This window comes from Danio rerio, chromosome 7 (assembly GCF_052040795.2).
Source record: "Danio rerio strain M-AB ecotype USA chromosome 7, GRCz13ab, whole genome shotgun sequence".
In the NCBI taxonomy this organism is placed as follows: Eukaryota; Metazoa; Chordata; class Actinopteri; order Cypriniformes; family Danionidae; genus Danio; species Danio rerio.
Genome location: NC_141027.1, coordinates 30,908,769 through 30,929,404, shown reverse-complemented (window position 1 = coordinate 30,929,404; position 20,636 = coordinate 30,908,769). Strand labels below are relative to the sequence as shown.

Sequence of the window (20,636 nt, the reverse complement as noted above, 5' to 3'; positions counted from 1 at the left end):
ATTGTTGATAAAAATGAAAATGTTCATATGTTTTATTCACAATACTATATGTGAAGTAATATTTTCTGTCTTTTAGTACATCTATTATATAAGAGACTTGGTTTGTTTACCAGTTAAGTGGATCTAATTGTGTATGTGAAAGTTATTCATTTTAATTTTATATGCTAAGTTTATATAATAGTTTTTAGTTACGATACTTCCAAAATTATTTTGCATAAATCTGAAGATTTTTTCCAAAATTCTCAGCAGAAATAGAAAAAAGTATAAGAACCATCCTTACACAGTTTAACTTGAAGAACATATAGAGACAAACAAGCTTTTACGTGAAACTCCCTTTTCCCAGTGATTGGTTGCAGCTGGAAGGGCATCCGCTGCATAAAACCTGTGCTGGATAAGTTGGCGGTTCATTCCGCTGTGGCGACCCCAGATTAGTGAAGGGACTAAGCCGAAAAGAAAATGAATGACTGAATGATATACCCTTTTCACTTTGGAAACTGTGAGCATATCATCTTAAGAATTACAGTTGATTGGTGATTAGCATGATGCTGTGAGTGATGAGGCCTATAGAATAAAGCTATATATTATAATATTGCATATATTTCAAAAACTCAGGATGCTGGTGCTGAAATGTTAAGTATGGTTTAAATGACAATTCATTCATTTTCTTTTCAGCTTAGTCCCTTTATTAATCAGGGGTTGCCACAGCGGAATAAACCGCCAACTTATCCAGCATATGTTTTACGGAGTGGATGCACATCCACCCACAACCCAACACTGGGAAACTCCCATACACTCTCTGCATTTACACACATACCACAGCCAATTTAAGTTTTTAATTCTTCAGTACCGCGTGTCCTTGGACTGTGGGGGAAACCAGAGCACCTAGAGGAACCCACGCCAACACAAGGAGAACATGCAAACTCCATATAGAAATGCCAACTGACTCAGCCGGGGCTCGAACCAGTGACCTTCTTGCTGTGAGGTGATCATGCTACCCACTGCGCCACCGTGACACCCTTAAATGATAATAGTTAACCAATAAAAAGCATGTAATAATATCCCACAAGGGTTGTTTCTGTCATGAAGTACAAATGTAGCAATGATTCTGTAAAACAGCTTGGTAAAATTCTGTTATAGTTTAGACACTTTTATATTGTGTTTTTGCTCAGTTTTGGCAATGCAAAATGTACATACTGTATTGATCTTATTCTTTATGTACGAGTGGGTGCAGCCATTGGATTTTTTTTGGCACGAGACTTCCAGTCTCATTCACTTCTATTGATTTTTAGATGTCAAAAATGACTCGTTAAACAGCTCGATGCTGCAAACTGATATTTTATAATTATATTATTCTACTTTTTATTTGTAGACATGAACACACTTGTTTGTAAAGTAAGTAGTTTGACTTTTTTCTGCTGTTTATTATTCCTAGTCATTTCTGTCATTTCTCCCATAGGCAACTAAATCAGAAGTTCTAAATCAATTAGAAAAATGATCGTACGTCCTCATTGAAGAAAAAGATCAATACAGCCACAATAGAACTGTTGTGAGTCATGGCCATTTTTCTTTACTGAATGTAATAATCTCCAGGTTGGAGGAAAGTCCTTACCCCAGGTGGGGGAGTTCAAGTAACTCGGGGTTTTGTTCTCGAGTAAGGGAACATGGGATTGACAGGTGGATTAGTGCAGTGGTAGCAATAATGCGGTTGATGTATCTGTCCATTGTGGTGAAAAAGGAGCTGAGACAAAAGGCAAAGCTCTCGATTTATCGGTTAATTTACGTTCCTGCTGTCACCTATGGTCATGAGCTTTTGGCACAAGATCTCGAATACAAACGGCCGGAATGAGTTTGCTTCGCAGGGTGGCAGGGCGCACACCTATAGATAGGGTGAGGAGCACTGTCACCCAAGAGAAGCTCGGAGTGGAGCCGCTGCTCCTCCACATCGAGAGAAGTCAGCTTCGGTGGCTCGGGCATCTATTTCGAATGCCTCCTGGAGGCCTCCTCAGGGAGGTGTTCCAGGCTTGTTCAACTGGCAGGAGGCCTCGGGAAAGACCCAAGACACGCTGGAGGGACTACTGTATGTCTCTTGGCTGGCCTGGAAACACCTCGGGATCCCCCAGGAGGAGCTGGAGGAAGTGTCTGGGGAGAGGAAAGTCTGGGGTTCTCTCCTAAGACTGCTGCCCCCGCGACCCGGCCTCGGAAAAGCAGTTGAAAATGAATGAATGAATGAATGTAATAATGTATTTTAAACAAATTTAGTGAACTAAAGTCATATAGACTATTAAAAAATATTAAAATAGTCATTAAATTAAACCAAATCATTATATGACTCTTGATTTCTTGTTTAACTATTTCATTAAGTTAAATTAATTTAAGCTGTCCACATTAATGAAAACCAAAAAAAAAAAAAACGCATAATAAAAGGTATACTGTATGTTTCCATGTAAAATAAAGTACATTAATCTTAACAATCTGTGCTTGATTGAAACCATTATGGAATGTTTCGTGTTCTGTAAAATGGTTTTATCTCAAATAAATATGATTACTGACTAATTAGCAGCAGGAAGCTTTTTCTGTGCTAACAAAATGCATATTACCCTTAGGTATTTTATACCGGCCCAGCTAATGAGTTCACATTAATAAAAAAGGATCCTATAGACACCATATTGAGCACCAGAACTTCTCCTATTCAATTTTCTATGAGTGCGCCATTTCTTCCCTTCTGGGTTTGTGTACACCTGGTTGAAAATCAGTGCTTTAGAAGAGCAGAGAGTAAACAGTGTCCTCAGGCTCTGCGCTGACATACTGCTCACTCAGCTGTGGACAGACACATTATCATCTGCAGAGAGGAAGAGCAGATGTGTGAGCGCATGAATGCCAGAGTTATGTGTGCGAGAGCGAGATACGGAAAGGAAGAAGAAGGAGAAAAAAGACGGAAACAGAGAGAGGAGGGAGGATTGTGCAGCTCATCTCAACTTTTAAGAATCTGGAAACATAATAATAGCAGGGATAGAGAGGAGAGGGAGACAGAGAGAGGGGGAGAGAGAGGGCTGCCATGCTTTCATTCAGAATGACTTTTAATGGTGGCAGGCGAGAGAAATGACAGACTGGCTTTCTGTAGAGGGAACAGAAGGTGGTCTGGGAACACGGAATTGGATGCTGAAGCTGCAATCTGACTCACAAGACCCCTACAAAGTGTTCCGCAATACTCAAAATTCAGTTATGCTCTATGTAGATATACATGCAATACTTATTATAACTAATTATAATAATGATGGTCTATTGAGATCAGAGACTCAATTCTCATACAGGTACATGTACAATGAATTCTATTATTTTCTTTATTATATTTTCATTTATTAATACATAGCAAGAGAGAAGGAGAAAAGTATATGTTTATTCTTCAAGGATGCATGTAAAATTTGATGTTAGCATATTCAAATGATTTTTGAAAGAACATGTGAAAGAAAAAGCTTTTTTATTGTAACCACACTTTATAATATTAGTGTTAACTATATTTTGGGATATCAGCACGATGGCTCAGTGGTTAGCACTGTCGCTTCACAGCAAGAAGGTCGCTGGTTTGAGTCACGGCTGAGTCAGTTAGCATTTCTGTGTGGAGTTTGCATGTTCTTCACGTGTTTGCATAGGTTTCCTCTGGGTGCTCTGGTTTCCTCCACACTCCAAAGAGATGCACTATAAGTAAATTGAATAAATTAAATTGTGGAGTTGGAGTACTCAAACTTGGACTCAAGCCCAATTTTAATCGGACTCGGGTGTGCTTGTACTCGCACTTGACTCGGAATTGAAGATTTTGGACTCGGAAAATATGTGTGTGTGAATAAGTGTGTATGGGTGTTTCCCAGTATTGTGTTTTGGGTGGAAGGGCATCCGCTGCGTAAAACACATGCTGGACTAGTTGTCGGTTCATTCTGCTGTGGAAATCCCTGATAAATAAAAGACTAAACTGAAGGAAAATTAATGAATGAATTCTAGGACTTTCTGTACTAGACCGAATTTGGCCGGATTCGACTTGGAATCGGATGTTAACGTCTCAAACTTAGACTTGGATTCGACTGGTTAAGGACTTGGTCTTGACTTGGACTCAACAAAGGTGGACTCGACCCATACACTACTAAATTGTCTGTAGTGTATGAGTGTGTGTGTGAATGAGTGTGTATGGGTGTTTCCTAATACTGGGTTGCACCTGGAAGGGCCTCACTGCTTAAAACAAACAAATGCTGGAATAGTTGGTGGTTCATTCCACTGTGGCCACCTCTGAAATAAAGACTAAGCCAAAGGAAAAATAATAAAATAAATGTATATTTTGGGATCAAATTATATTTTGTATTTAACCAACTGTATAAGTTGTCATACCTGACACTGGCTTAAAAAATGGTTATGTTAAATATATTAAATGCTTTTGGTTCATTTGCAAAGTGCATTAATTTTTCATAAAACATAAGAAAACATTTATTTTTCTCCAAATGTATACTATGATGGCCTGAGAGGAAAAAAAGATGCATAAAGCAACCACTTTAGCAAACTTTACAAAGTATAAAGGTGATGCACAACGTCTTATGGAAATATTTGTGAGCTTGTCCTTGCCACAGGTATACTGCATGTGTTTCTAAATGTGGAGCAGCTTAGTGGGCCACTGTGAGCATCTCATGTAAAATTAACTGCCAGCTGTTGACCAGGAGGACGGCAATGAAGCAAGGGCCTATTCCTAGAACAGGGAGCAATGCAAGCTGGGAATAAAAGACACTGCTTTGTGCAGATAGAAATACAAAACTGTTCATCACCAATGTAAAAAAAATGTACTGTATCATGGTACTACTTTGGTGAACATGTGCATGGTAATGGAATTCTCTACAGTAGTAAATGCCACATAAGTACCATGCCATATAAATGTGAGAATCATTTTGAACCAAGTATACCTATCTGATCAAAGCACCATCCATCATCCACATGACCAGACAGCAGTAATTTTATACTTCAGAGACTGCTGTAAATAAAGAATCATACTTAGAAAAAAGTTGCATATTCCTGATGCATTCAGAATGAACGGCTCTATAGCATGTTTCCATTTCTTATATTCAGATGCACTCTAGAATTGCTTCTGTGCCGAAAAAGGCTAAATTGAAGTTTATCAAGCATGAGTGGAGCCAGGCAGCCTGAAACTGATTGAGACATGTCGTGCACAGCATATTTTGGTTAGGACAGCAGCTTCCCACAATGCATGTGTGGTTTGCCAGTGCTTTAGTATTGCTGAAAGGCATGAAACAACGCATCAAGGACTGACAGCACATCTTTTAACTCCTGCACCAGTGCAAGAGAGTGCCAATCATGGCCAATAATTAACAGCAAATTTTATAGGTGTGGGTAACATATAGGTTCATCAGAGGAATTTGATTCCTATTCTATAATTAAACATGCAATTCAGAGTAACCCAATAGACCACTTGCACTCTTCACACCCAATCACTATCAATTTAAACATAATCTCACAATATTTGCACAATGCACTGCTTTGTACAATTTCATATAGTCTGTAATGTCTATTCATGTATACAAACAAGCACTTTATGTAGCCTTTATGTGTACATGTTCAATTCTTATTAGTTATTTTTTTTAGGTTTCCAAACAATTATTCTGTAGTGTATTTAATATATTTGAAGTATTCACAGTTTCATTTTGTAGCCTTATGTTCATTGTTGTCATATATGACACTGGTTCTGCAGGAATGCTGTTTTTGCAATCAAATGAGTAATTCAAAAAGAAAAGATTACATGATCTAGTAATAGAAATTGCTCAATTTGTTAATAGACACACAAAATTTCTGCTTACATTGTCATTCCTAATAGACAATATGCAGAGCTAGAAAATATGAATATGAAAGCTTTATATGGCTATTTTCAATTTTATAAGGTTCCTTTTTTCAGCATCGATGTTGTAATGTGATTAAAATCCAATCAGTAAAATAGACTGAAGCATCCATTTGGTTGTTAATGCGTAAAAAGAGATGAAAGACCGTTTAAACGCAGGCGCTGTCATTAGCAGCAGGCTAGTGCAAAAATTCCATTAAAAATACTGGGATAAAATTAATTTCCATATTTTAAAGACATGGCACGGAAAAAAATATATATAATGCATCGCTTCTTGTTTGGTCTGACACCCACTTTATATTGCATCCCAGCCAGGCAGTGAAGATCGCTGTTTTTTTTTTTTAAAGAAATCAGACAAACGCAATGATTTTGTATGGGATGACAATTAATCGGAAGCCCTGGGGTTGGCTGACTGAAACTAAAAGTCTGTGTGCATAAAACCCATTGCATTTCAATATAGGGTGACCATACATCATCTTTTTCCCAAACAAGTCCACTTTTTGGGAGTTGGACTGAAAATGCATTTCTGCATCTCCTAAAAATGGGATTCAGCTTTTGCTTTCTACAGTCTTTATTAATGCAATTTCAGTTGTGTGCTTTAATTTCACATTTATGTCTAGGTCTTGCATTGTTGCATGGCACCATTGGTTGGTCATGTACATATGCAAATACTGGCCAGTGCATCTCAATCTCTCAGGACCAAGGCAACAGCCAAGAGAGACAATATCAGCTTTTACCTGTCGAGGGGTGGCACATCCTGAATAGAGTATAATGATTTGTGTTTTTTAATTTCAAATGATTTTTTTCAATAACCTATTGAAAAAAGTGTAATGTGTTAAATGCTAAACATTTTTTTATTTTTTTTGACAATATTCTATTATTAAGGGTGAAAGGGTTAATTGAAAGTATGTTATTACTCATGTATTAGAGTTCAGTAACATAGTTTTAAGGCTGTGAATGCATTTAACAAGTATTTACAAACCATAACCCCTACCTAATAAGCTACATCACTGTGATGTGTTTTTGTTTTTGCAAAGCAAGTGTGTGATTTATATTACTTTGTGCATTGTTAAAGCAATATTATTGTGGATAATGCTCATTACACACCCCTACCCCTACCGCTAATGCAAGAAAAAGAAAGGCCATAAACATATTAGCATGTTTACAGAGCTGATTTTGTTTCTGTCTACCCATAAACTGCTGCGGAGAGGGTCAGTATCCAAAGCGTTTTGGGGAAAAAAGTACTTTGACTGCACCACATGCTCTCTTAAAACAATAATTCTCTTTAAATTTTCCATGTAACATGGCAGCAGGAGTGCTTTCTACATTAACCAATTGAGAGGGAGAGGGATTACACTCCTACACCGGGGAAAATAATCCTATAACTACTGATTAGTCAACAAGTCCTGGGGTGTAAACAAACAAATCTCCTCTCATCTAATTTTCCACAGAGAAATCTGCATCCGCTTCATCCAAATGTTGTCGCTTGAACTCCACACTGAAATCAAATGGAAATATTGAGGTCCTTGGGTTTCGTACCTTGACCCTGCTCACTGCCTCCTGGGCCTGCATCATCCGGATGTTTTTGGATGGATTTCTCTCCGACAGGAGCTGAGTGGAGCCGAGGTAGTTGGCGGCAAAGATAATCCCATCAATGAGGTCCTCGGGCTCACAGGGGCCCGGCACTGTTAGAGGGAAAGCATCAAGAATTCATTATTAAAGCTATTTGTTGTGTTGCCACCTCCTCTATGGACCACCTCACAGTGACAGATAAGGTATATGAGCGTGAGCTTATCAGGCTGAAAAGTTGCATGGAGATGTGGAGTGTATAAATGTGTGTCCTCAGTCCAATCCTGATAAAATTATACTGTGGACACTGAAAAGCTGGAGTATGAGAAAAAGCAGGGTGTGTTGCTTGGGATTATTCTGCTTGTGCGAAATGGAAATGTGGACGTCATAAAACCCTCCAAGGAATCCCTTATGCCATCATTCTAAATCTAAGTGTGACAGAAATCTATCCTTTTTGCGTAAACCAGAATTTGTTCCCAAAAAGGCATGGCAACAACAATACATCTCAGGCTACCATAAACCAAAAATAAGCTGGTGGTCCATCGATTGTCCTGCTTTTCCAGAACTCTCTTCTGTTTCCTGCTGCAGTCTGTGAGTTTTTCTTCACTAATGTGCCCTTATATTAGCAAACAAGACTCCACTAATTATCATCTCACCACTGCAACCCATTAAAACAGACTTACAAATTCTGCAGGCATTTCACCATGTAAATCCTTTGAGACATAATTCTTTCTTCAGCAAAACTCTCTAATCTCCTGCTCCAAGATGGTTTGGCGATTTTGATTTGTTTTTGATTTGATTTGGACTTCTGAGGGCAGATTATCAAATGCAGAAAACAAAAGACAGGAGGTTCTCGCTTACCATCCACAAAGCTGGGAAACGAGGCCGTCTTCTTTGTTGGCTGAGAAAGAGAGAAGCAGAGTGTTTGATGTATAAAAGATGATGAAACATGTTCACAACATACAGAATACTTATAAAATATTCACCTTTTACAATTCAGAATAAAACATGATCATTAGATTTTAGAATAATACTATAAAGCAAATACATTAAATTAGATAAATGTGTATCAAAGGGCACCTAAGATGAAAATCTACTTGTGTAAGCTGTTTGGACGGAACTGTTTGTAGGTATAGTGTGTCCACGGTCATACTGGAGTAAAACAAACCCAACAAGTCTCTTTCTTTAAACTTCCTGATGTTAAAATAGGATCCAAATCTCAGTGATTTTGGGGCCCACTGCAATGTGACGTCCGAGTGTAGATTTCCCTGCCCATCAAATTGATTGACAGGCGACATGTTTTTATAATTACATGTTTGCACATGTCCACAGAACTTGTTTTTGCAAATAAACTGGGATTAAATAATGTTCCAACTCTCTGTGATTCTCTATGAAGTTTTAAAAGTCAGAAATATTTTTAAAACATTAGAGTTTGTAATAAAGACAGTAAAATCGCTATCTAATTCTTAACCGATATAATCACTACGCTAATATGTGTATGTGTGTGTACTGCAAACAGCATTTGCGTGTGACTCATCATTTCAGAAAGGCTTGAATAAACTCCATCACAAATACATGAAATAAACTTGCTTGGTATTTTTGACTAATGAGCTGTATTTCAGCTTCATTCGATTCTGTCTCTGTCACTGTGCTGTATATCTAATGTAACGCATGATTAGAAGCAGACACGCATGTGAGAACGGTGGGCGGAAAAAAGTGGCTCATTTAGATTTAAAGCCACAGGCTACACTAAACAGCTACACTATACTAAGACACCAAAATGGGCAGACTCTGGAGGCTATGATAAATGATCGGATGGGTCTTTTGAGCTGAAACATTACAGACACATTCTGGAGACACCAAAGGCTTATCTTACATCTTGTAAAAAAAAGTCAAATAGGTGCCCTATAAATAAAAATGTAAGACTTTTGAACTTGAGTTTGATCAGCTGTGAGTGAAGATATACAATCAAACAGCCTGAGGTATTTCTAACATAATAAACTGATTTAATTAGGCGAATGCTTGAATTTAAAGCAGCATAATACATACTTTTTTTATATGACATAAATAGTAAGGGGGCGGTATGGTGGGTCAGTGGTTAGTGGTCAATTGGGGTATCTGTGTGGAGTTTACATGATCTCTCTTTATTGGCGTGGGTTTTCTCCGGGTGCTCCAGTTTCCCCCACAGTCCAAAGACATGCACTATAGGTGAATCGAAAAAGCTAAATTGGTCGTAATATATGTGTGTGAATGTGAGAGTGTATGGGTGTTTCCCAGTGCTGGGTTGAGGCTAAAAGTGCATCCACTGCATAGAACATGTGCTGGATAAGATGGTGACCCCTGATCATTTCTTTTTTAATATTCGATTTTGTTTAACATTTACTTTTACATTAAAGTCCAAAGGGAAGAATTTCTGTTATTTATTACTTGATTGTTCAAACTACCTCACAGAAGTGCTCTGTTTGTTAACAGATTTGTTGAATGTTACAACAAGGTGAATTAAATAAAAACTACGGAACATCCTGGATCTGTTTCTTCACTCTTTTTTATTCTTTTATTTTTGTATTATATAAGTATCGGATCAAGTTTTGGTATCGGTAGATGCTCAAAATCAAATGACTCGAACTCAAGGGCAAAAAAAAAACCCTGATTGGGAAATCCATTTGATTATTAACTTCTTGTTATTATTACAATTTATTCTATTGTTTTGTGAATTTGGCTGGTATTTTGAGAATGCTTGTGTGTTTTTGTGTAATTAAATGTAATAATGTTATTCCAAAAACGTTGCCAAACAGACTCAGGAAATGAGCCAATGGTATATAATTTTACTAAATTAATTTTTTTTTTCCTTTTTAAATATATAAATAACCCAAAACTCAGATGGAAACCATCCAAATGACTCTGGATCTGGCTCATTGTATCACAATACACAATCCTGTCAGTCACTGTGAAGTGGCTCTCTGCAAGACTGTGCCCAGAACTGTAGGACACAGACACGGCATCAGACAGAATAATAGCCATCATTTTACTACAGAGCCATCCAAATGGAGGTTATGCTTCAAGAGGTCTTCATTAAATGCAATCTAAGGACTCAAAAGTTCCCTCAGCCAAAGTAATTAAATGTGTTCTGAGGAAGTAAAGCAAGACTGAAAGCTGCTTTACATGACATAAGGCAACACTTGCATCCCAATGCAAGATATTTGTGCAAACACAAGTGGATTATTATAAGCAGTATGTTTTGACTTATTGAGCAAAATGACATTTACAAGAAAGAAAGAAAAAAAAAACTTGACAATCATTACAGTGAACCGCTCAGACATTAAAGTAGGGTTTAACAATGAATATTCATAACACTTATGACCCTAATTCAAAATCTAATTTAGCCGTCTTGCTTCCTCCTACATGTGAAACATTCATAAGGCGGTTTTAATACAAAAAAGGCCTGTGTTAAGAATGATCTAAAAATGACCTTGGCGAAATGCTTGATAGCGCTATAAAACATCCATTTGGTGGATTTGAGTAACTGCCCAGATGATGTCTCATGTTTTATAGCTCTTGCATTCAGGGTGCGAGGCTCTTATGGAGGTTACATTCATGCATAAAAAATGTGGAAAAGCAGTAGAATAGGCAGCTCAAGGTTGAACTTCACTCTGTCTATGTAAATACAGTAGAACCAGGGCAAGACAGGGCAGAGCCAATTATTTTACTATATCAAAACATGGGGGAGGATGGTGGCGAGCTATGCTGAACAAAAAACAAATGGTCTCTGAAAGCAAGAGGAAAAAAAAAACAAGTAAGACTAGAGACTGGCATCGGCTAGAATAGCTCTGATGGAAATATGTGGTGATTATGTGGGGTGCGTACTGTCACATATTGATTGGTTAATGTGTTGGATGATTACAGGCTCACCTCAGTGACATTGTTGTTCTCTAGTGGTCCATTGAGATCAGAGCGCTGCTGCTTCCTTGGCTGTTCTGCACTATTAGACATCTAGAAAGAATTTAAATCAAGAGAAATAAGTAAAAATGTGTGTGATTTTTACCCAAAAGATGGATTGTAGGTTGTTGGTCACTCACTGATTTTTATCAAAGGGTTATTTCGGCCAAAATTAAAATTCTGTGATTAGTTACTCACACTCATATTGTTCAATCTTCTGAGATCTTTGTCTATCTTTGACATTAGGATACACAACTTAACAGAAATGTTAAAAAAACACAAATTCAGATCATTAAGATGAAATCCAAGAGCTCTCTCATCCTCCATAGACAACAAAATTTCGAAGATGTTCAAGTCCAGAAAAGGAATCAAAAATACTGTCAAATCATTCCACGTGACTTTAGTGGATCGACTGCAATCGTATGAAGCTCTAAGGACAAGTTTTGTGGAACAATTAAATTGTAAAAATCAGCCTTTGACTAATTGTCTATGACAGGCCATGGTGCGCGTTTACAACAGGGACATTTGGTCAGGAGAGGCAGGATCATCCTCACCTGCCATCATGAGATGCATACTAATGATAAAAAAAGTATTTTTTATAATTGTCCACTGATCTGTGCTATATTTGCAATTTCTGTTTGATTCAAATGATTTTAATCCTTTTAATGATCAAAATTACTGTATTTTGCATATTTCCTTTTTAACTACAGTGTAGGAAGCGAGGTGAGGCAGCTTCGAGCACATGTGAGCTTATTCAGTGGTTACTCTTCTTCTACACAGTAAAGTTCAATAGGAGTCTGTTATTTTACGTTTTGCCCAGACTGACTGCAAATATCATGGATGTAACGGTAATATCTCAGCTCAAAAATTTCTCAAAAATTGGACTTTTAGTCAAAACGTGAATAAATAATGGACGACCAATGTGGGACCTAAATGGCTTGCTTTAAAAGATGGGACAGAAGATAACATGATCGTTTCAAAATAATTCAAGTCATTTCAAGGCTTAATTTACAAGTAAAGGCAAGACCAGTGTGCAAATTCTGTGTGTTTGTGACTGAGAGAGAGAGAGAGCATCCACCGTTATGATGTGTCACTTGTTATTGATGTCTTTAGCATCCACCTTGGTGTTTTTTTGTGGGCACATTGAATCGCTGTACATTTTACATTCTTCCTTGGTCCAATATATACCTGCCTTGTGTATAGAAAGAATGCTGATATGAAACACAATCAGTAGTTGGCAAATATATTAGGTGCATATGACCTTGAAAAAGTCGTGCCTTACAAGCCACAAACCTCACCGCACGTCACTGATTTACAATGGGCCGTACGATGAATTGCCATTAGAGTCAGCAGCGTAAAATGCAAGCATTCCATGGCCTGTAAACGCGCACCATGACCTGGCATGAATGACATAGATGAACAAAGTTGTTTTTACAGCACATACGTGTTCAAATGTGTCCTCCAACATTAAGATCTGAACTTTTTAAAAAACACATAGACACATCATTTGCACAAGCGTTTAATTGACAATATGGTTGGCTGGTAGTAAAATTTTTGGTTGTATTTGTACTAGGATTTTAATGTGTTTTGATCAATGTTTTTATTTAAGTTTTATTTTAATGTTCAGTTTTTTAATAAAGCACTTTGTCACTTCTTGTCTATTAAAGGTGCTATTTCAATAATGTTCTACTTACAAGCTTTGTATTATTACAGTTGAACCACTGTCGTGACCCACTCAATGTGTTGACAAAGAGGATGAAAAAGCTCTCAGATTTCATTGAAAATATCTTAATTTGTGATCAGAAGATAAACAAAAATCTCAGGGGACTGAAACATGAGGGAAAGTAATTAATAAAAGAACTTTTTAACAATTTGATGAATATTAAAACCCAAAAGGCTTAAGTAAACCATTTGTACAAGCAATGACCACAAAGCAAACACTGCATGGATGTTGTGCTTAACTGAAAATGCACATTGCTATAAAAGACACTTTTCCTCTTTGTCTATCTTCAGGGGAGTTAACATCTCAAATGAACATTCCGTCTACTCCACATAAGGACATTATTACTTGATGAAATTCATTTGTTGCCTGACAGGATAAAATGTAATCTCCTCATTGCCCAGAGGCAATAAAGAAGCAGGAGGGTAATAGAACTTCACTGGACCACTGAGGCAATCAGACTAAATCTCACCCCTTCACCTAATTCCCCCTTGGACTGATTTAATTTCCTATTCTGCTTTTGAAAAATGCAAAGTAAGGCATTTTCCAAGGAAAACATCATTTTTCAGACACAATTAGAATTGTTTAAACTTAAATTAGAAAGTCAGCACCTCCTCAGATTGTCAGGAAATCTATTATTATGCATAATGGATGGATATCAGTTTGTTTGTCTTCTGATTACTTGCTTAGTGACTTTAGACTTTAGAGGTTTCTAACAATGAACCAGGTTTCATTTTTCGGTTGCTGGTTATACAGAAGAAAGAGAGAGAGAGAGACAGAATAAAAAACATCCACACAATGTACCTGAGCGAGCATAATGGTTTGGAATCTAAAAAGCTTCTCAAGGTAATGTATTCTTGCTGGGTGGAAATTTGTTTATTCCTGAGCATTAACAAACGGCTGCTCAAATCATGAGTAATGAAATTCATATTTGGGGATTTCAAAAATTGCTTTTGATCAGGGTTCCCTTCATGTCTAGGTTACAATGCGACAGCTCCCATTTCCGCCAGTTTATTTTCTTTCATCCTTTTCAACTTGCCGCTCAAACTGAGATACCATCCCCTTTAAATGAGCAAGTAACAGTGTATTCTCTAAAACTATCTTTGTAACCATCCCCACAATTATATATATATACAGTTGAAGTCAGAATTATTAGCCCCCTTTGAGTTTTTTTTTTCTTTTATTATTTACCAAATGATGTTTAAGAAAATTTTTACAGTGTGTCTGATAATATTTTTTCTTCTGAAGAAAGTCTTATTTGTTTTATTTTGGCTAGAATAAAAGCAGTTATTAATTTATTAAACACCATTTTAAGGACAAAATTATTAACTCCTTTAAGCTATATATTTTTTCGATAGTCTAGAGAACAAACCATTATACAATAACTTGCCTAATTACCCCAACAGGCCTAGTGAACCTAATTAACCTAGATATGCCTTTAAATGTCACTTTAAGCTGTATAGAAGTGTCTTAAAAATGTATTAAAAGTTTGTTATTAACACTATTAAATTTAGAAACGCGTTGAAAAAAAAACTATTCTCTCTTTTAAACAAAAATTTGGGGAAAAACACACAGGGGCTAATAATTGTATATATCAAATATTTCCACCACATTAAAGAGGGAAATTCTAAACTCTCTAAAGTCTCCTAAAATCTCCGAACATCACATTTTAAGCAGCATCAGCTCTTAATAGCATGAAATAGTATATCATTACACCCTTCTCGGCTGTCAGAATTTTTAGGCTCAGTCTTGGTTATAAATAAGCACTAGTCTCGCTTACTCAAATGCCACTTGCATATAAATGAGGGCTGTTGACATTCACATTAATATGTAACTGCAATTATGAATATGCATATTTTGGAGAGCCCTTTGGGAATATATATTATTGCATTAAAATAAACAACATCCAATATTAAATTAATATTCCTGACTGCTTAACTACTTAAAAGGAAGTTTCTTTTTCAAGTTGTGTTTTCACTATTGCTTTTATCTGATTATTTTCTGTATATATTTGTTTTACAATGATGTGACAATAAAAGTGACAAAAATTTATTATTTCATATAAATGCTGCTTTTTTTAATCATGACTTTCACCAAAATAATGACAACTGATTTTAACATTGATGATCAGAATGTCTTGATGTTCAACATTTACAACCCTTTTGCTAACAAATTGGAGCAAGTTTTACAATGCAGATGTGTTGTTTTACACCAGCTGTCGCTAAAGTGTCATAAGCAGAAAGCACTTTTTTAATAAAATCATACCTTTTTGATAAAATTTAAAAAATAAAGAAACATCAATATTTGCGTTAACATTAAGTGCAGTTTCACAAACTAATTTCGAGAGGAGCACGTGATATGGTTAGGCATGACTGGGTTCTCCTCTGTAATCAGTAATAATCAAATCAGAGTGATCCAAGCTTAATATAAATGGATCATTTTCTCCCTACTGCTCTATCTTCGTTTTGGAAGAATAACCCCTTCCACCCCATCTCCTCCTTTCGCTCCCTGTTCTAAGGGGGAGCTCTCGAGACCTGCCTGATCTCGGATAACCTTATATGCTTATTGAACAGGCGGGAGCCTTGGGCTCAAGTATCTCCGAGCTCAGGGTTCTCTCCCAGGACAGCATACCAAATGTGCAATAAACGCTAAGCAAATCTACAGTAAGTGAGAACTCTTGAGAGGGTGTTTGGCTGATAAAGATCATGAGCTGAAAACATTGCAGTGCACAAGTGTGCGGGATTACTTTAAATAACCAATCTATGGAGCTGTTGAATGACTGATTACATAACTGGGCTATGTACATGATAAGGTGTGCAATTATTTTTTTATAAATGCAGAGAAAATAGTTCCAGGCAGATCTAGACCACATTAAAGATTCATTTGATTTCTGCTGTTTCAAAGTAATTTACATCATGCAAACAATACAACAGCCAAACATCAAATCAGACACATGCACACAAAAAAAAGACAAAAAAAAAGTCTCTCTCTCTCTCTCTTAGATTTCAGTGTGTGTGTGTGTGTGTCTGTGTGTGAGAGAGAGAGAGAGAGAGATCCCAATCTCTCTCTCTCTCTCTCTCTCTCTCTGTCTCTCTCTCTCCCTTCCTCCCTCCCTCTATCTCTCTCTATCTCTCTCTGTCTCTCTGGCTCTCTCTCTCTATCTCTCTAATGACTGTATTAGTCTGCTGTCAATGGTTCAAGTCTTTTTTCTTTAACTTTAACTTAGTTTCACTATTAGAGGCGCTACTGCCAAACACTGTTAAAAGATGCACAGAAAGATGTCATTCACACATGCTTAACTTCTCTCACTCTCATAATCACTGCATTAATACCTGCATTAGTGGCTGAAGCTCCTGTTACTAGCTCTTAAATGGTGCTTTGGAATTAGCCATGAAGGCTTTGTATAAGATTTTAAATGAAACAGCTGAAAATGTTTTTAAACATCTGAATCTTGAAAAAAGAACAACGTCTTTATGTGTTGCAAACATAGTGTAAGTTGAATAATTGATCTTGTTTCACATTGAACATGCATTATTCTCTAATTATTCAATGACCTCTTGTCAGTTATTTTGCATACCAAATTTTAAATCTTTGCAAAGTAAGGTATTTAAATCACAGATCGCCATTCCATATTCTTCTACAGAATTTCATTTTACATAAAGTGTTTGAAAATGTATTAAATATTCAGATGATCTTATTGATTTTATTTCATATTTACTAGGCTGACTTATTCAGCTTTTTACTAAACAACTGCACTTCATTCTACAATCCAGGATGGCATGCACATACTGTGTATGGTATACTCAAGTATGTAACTAACCCTAAACCTAACCTGCATTCTAACCTTAACCACCTAACAAGTACATGTAATTAAATGTTATTACTAAGTAGTTACCGTGCTCAGCATATATAAGAACACCCCATCACAAAAATGCAAAAAGTTCATTTTTTAATAGGAAGCTCTACAATATTATATTTGTGCATATACAATGAACTAGTCAGTACTGAAGCCAAATCTGGAGGTTATATAAGAAAATAACTTACGATAACGGTCCAAAAACTAGTACACCCAAATTTATGTTATAGAAAAATAATAAATTAAAATTTAAAAAACTGGTAGAAAACAAGAGAAACAAACCAAAAAAGCTAAATTTAGTTGAAATTTTGTAGGTTGTAATTTTTTTCAATATTTTGCTTGAATTTAATTGTATTATCTTTCAATTTCTAAAATATTATTTTAATAAATATATCTGTTTAATAAATATGTTTTGTTCAAATGCACCAAGATACATTGCCTATATTTACTGAGAAATGGAGAAAAATAATTTTCAAAATGGGGTGTACTCAATTATGCTGATCACTGTAAATTAAGTTACAATGTAACAAGGACTCCTTAAAATAACGTGTAACTCTATAAACTTTTCATTGTTATTGCAGAAATGGGGAAATATATGAAAAATATCAATTTAATAAAAGGGTCCAAATTTTAATAAAAAACTATTTTTGTATGTTTTTTTGTGAGATTTTTTTCATATTTACAGAACAAATTGCATTATGGGAGGTTAATCTATACTTTTTGATAATAAATATTCTACTGTAAAATTTTTTATCATTTTGGTAATTTTAAACAACACATTGAATAATAAATAATTTCTAGAGAATTAATTTAAATATATTGTTTAAAAAATATTTTTAAAATGTCAATAAAAGTTGTTGCAAGAAAGATCAAGGTCCAATAATGCAATTGAAAAGCATAAATATATAGAAAAAATACATTGGCTACGTCCAAAGTCGCATACTTCCATACTATATAGTACGATAAAAATAGTTTGCTAGCTGAGTAGTATGTCCGAATTCATAGAATTCGAAAATCAGTATGCAAGAAGTACCCGGATGACGTACTACTTCCGGTGAGATTCTGAAGTGTGCAGGCCACGCACAATCCCATGATGCCCAGTGATTTATACTGCTCACATTCATACTGTATAGAGCGTACTTTTCTAACGGCCGAGTATTACATCTGAATTCAAATGCAGTACCTACTGAGTAGTAGGCGGTTTCAAACGCAGCCATTAAATCACAAAATACAGAACATTTTGACTTTATGGATATTTTTAGAGTGTTGGTACTATCCCAAATCTTGCTCCTCACCTTGAACTCAAACCATGTACTGTAGTTACCTTAGGTACCAGTACACTGTAAAAAAAATGCTGGGTTTCTTCAAATTGTCCCAACCCAAATTGTTCAAGTTAACTTAATTGATTTTACAAATGTAAGTTTAAGAAAACTAAAGAGTTGTGTTGATTCAGATCACTAAAAATAAGTAGCTTGAACAAGAAGTAAAGATAACTACACATAAATTAACGTACTGTAAAATAAAGTGGAAATTTGTTCCAGTAATTGTTCCATTCACGTTCCAAAACTGTTCCACTAAATAAGCATATAGCTCCAGGTTCTACAGATGCACCGACTCACCTGCTCTCTCACTTGGTCCTGCGTCCATCTCTGCCTATCCTCTGGCGTATGTGGTCGTACCTTAAAGTTCCTCTGGAGCTCAGGATTGTGCCTGGCAGGGGGGATATTCAGGGATTTGGGTCTACCATCATGACGGTGAGGCTGAGGGTATGGGGCAGGAGCGGGTTCAGGTTTAGAGCGTGTCTCGGGCTGGTACCCGCTCGGTGCTGGATCAGGTGCCAGTTCCTCTGGACTCTGATCAGTGCCGCTGCTGAGACTGCCCATACTCATGCTCATCTTAATCTCTGCCACTATCTGATCAATATCTTCCTCCGCCTCCTCTCCCGTCTCCCCCTCCGTCCCTTTATGTCCTCGGTATGGCGAAGCTCGCACAGAGTTCCCATTGTCCTCCGTGGCATAATAGTCACCTGCGTAACCTTCTCTATCTCGTCCCACCTGTGGTTCTTCCTCCTGATCGGGACAGTACCTTTCACTGCCCTCAACATCCTTCACCTCCTGATCTTCAATGGGAGGGGGAAGCTGCTCCTGATGGGGATCCGTATAGTGTTGATGGTGGTGGTGATCAAGGACAGGTTCAGGTCTGCCATCATAAAGCTGCTGATCAGAGTCCTGCTCGAGTACTTCGCAACGTACCTCTCCATCATCATCGTCATCATCATCCTCCTCATCATCATCATCTTCATCACCCTGTGCATCGTCCTCTCCCTCCACCCATTCCTCTACTGCTTCCTGGCACTCGTCTGTGTCCGGAGGTGGCTCCATGCGACCATCAGGGTGTACATATTCAGGATCGTTGCAGTCCATTCCCTCCAGATAGCTGTCATCCTCTGGGCAATAGCGTATATAATATGTCACACCTTCATCCTCCTCTGGAAGCCCCTCATCAAAGTCATCCTCTTCCTCATCTGATGTGTTATTGACATAGTCTGAGCTGGAGTCTCCGTCCAGACTGTCCGGGTGGCTGTGGTAGTCTCTGTGGGCGTGGTCGGGAGTTGTGGGCGTAGTCGGTCGGCTGTCTGTCAAATCTGCCTCTTCTTGGTTGTGGTAAGAGTGTTGGGTCACCTCGGGGTCATGGTGCTCTTCATACTCCTCCTCAGGGTGCTCAGGGTCAGGGTACGGGGCTGGACAGGAGCGTGGAGCTGGAGCATGAGGCTCTGTGGCCATGCCGCTGTTGATCCCTGGCCTCTTCCTCTGAGCCATTAAGAAGCACTCACAGGACGATCATCACTGGAAACCTCAGTCCTATCAAACAAAGACAGATGTATAGTAAGTATGACAGCATTTTTCACAATTTATACTCAATAAAAACAGTCAGTTTAGTAAGAGAAGGAAACACTGATAGTTAGGAAGACGCACATACAGCTAGACATTTACATGGTAAAACATGATGTTTACAATGGTAAGTTAAAACAAATGTGGTAAACGTGTTTAAAAATCACTTTACTTTAGGGCATTGTAGGTTAACAGGGTTTAAAAAACGAGTATTTATTAGCATACTTAGTAGGGATATCCAAATTCATTCAAGTGATTGAAAATCGAGCCTGATTACAGGGTTTCAGACTCTATCAGAATCGGACGCTACCTCCCGATAAGGACTCGAATATACAGTGTAACACATCAATAGTTATGCAGTGGCACAGAGTTAGACCTCTTTCTTGTCTTCACATAGAAAGAAAAGCATGCAGCATGACATCACTTTGTCGCAGAGACGCTATTGGTTAAATGTCGGCAAAGTAGAACACGGAAGCAGCTTGAAACGAAAATCGCGAGTACTGTATGTCTGCGCTCTAGAGGTACAGTTGATGATGACAACATTGCTATAGCAAACTGTGAAATATGTAAACTTGGGATTGTCTGCAGGGTATTTTAAGTTAAGGCGCTATTTGTTTTTATATTAGATTTGTTTTATATTTACTGTTGCTATAAAGTGAAAGTGAAAAATGTATGTTATTTATTACTTGATTGTTCAAACTACCTCACAGAAGTGCTTTGTTTGTTAACAGAGTTGTTGAATGTTACAATGAGGTGAATCAAATAAAAGATGAACAT

The 20,636-nt window shown here is 37.2% G+C and overlaps 1 protein-coding gene across 10 annotated transcripts in view; it reads right to left on the bottom strand.

The window, feature by feature from the left end:
• The window catches only part of apba2b (amyloid beta precursor protein binding family A member 2b), a 246,004-nt gene that overhangs the window by 143,631 nt on the left and 81,737 nt on the right, over positions 1-20,636 (bottom strand). For all 10 annotated transcript variants that reach the window (XR_015495742.1, XR_015495741.1, XM_087261277.1 and 7 more), the window contains exons 3-6: positions 18,588-19,829; positions 11,366-11,446; positions 8,318-8,357; positions 7,427-7,572 (exon numbers count right to left, since the gene is read on the bottom strand). Coding sequence is in view for 8 of the 10 variants with exons in the window: in XM_087261277.1 (XP_087117403.1) it covers positions 7,427-7,572; positions 8,318-8,357; positions 11,366-11,446; positions 18,588-19,787 (1,467 nt within the window). In the remaining 2 variants the exon portion in view is untranslated. The remainder of the gene's footprint in view (positions 1-7,426; positions 7,573-8,317; positions 8,358-11,365; positions 11,447-18,587; positions 19,830-20,636) is intronic.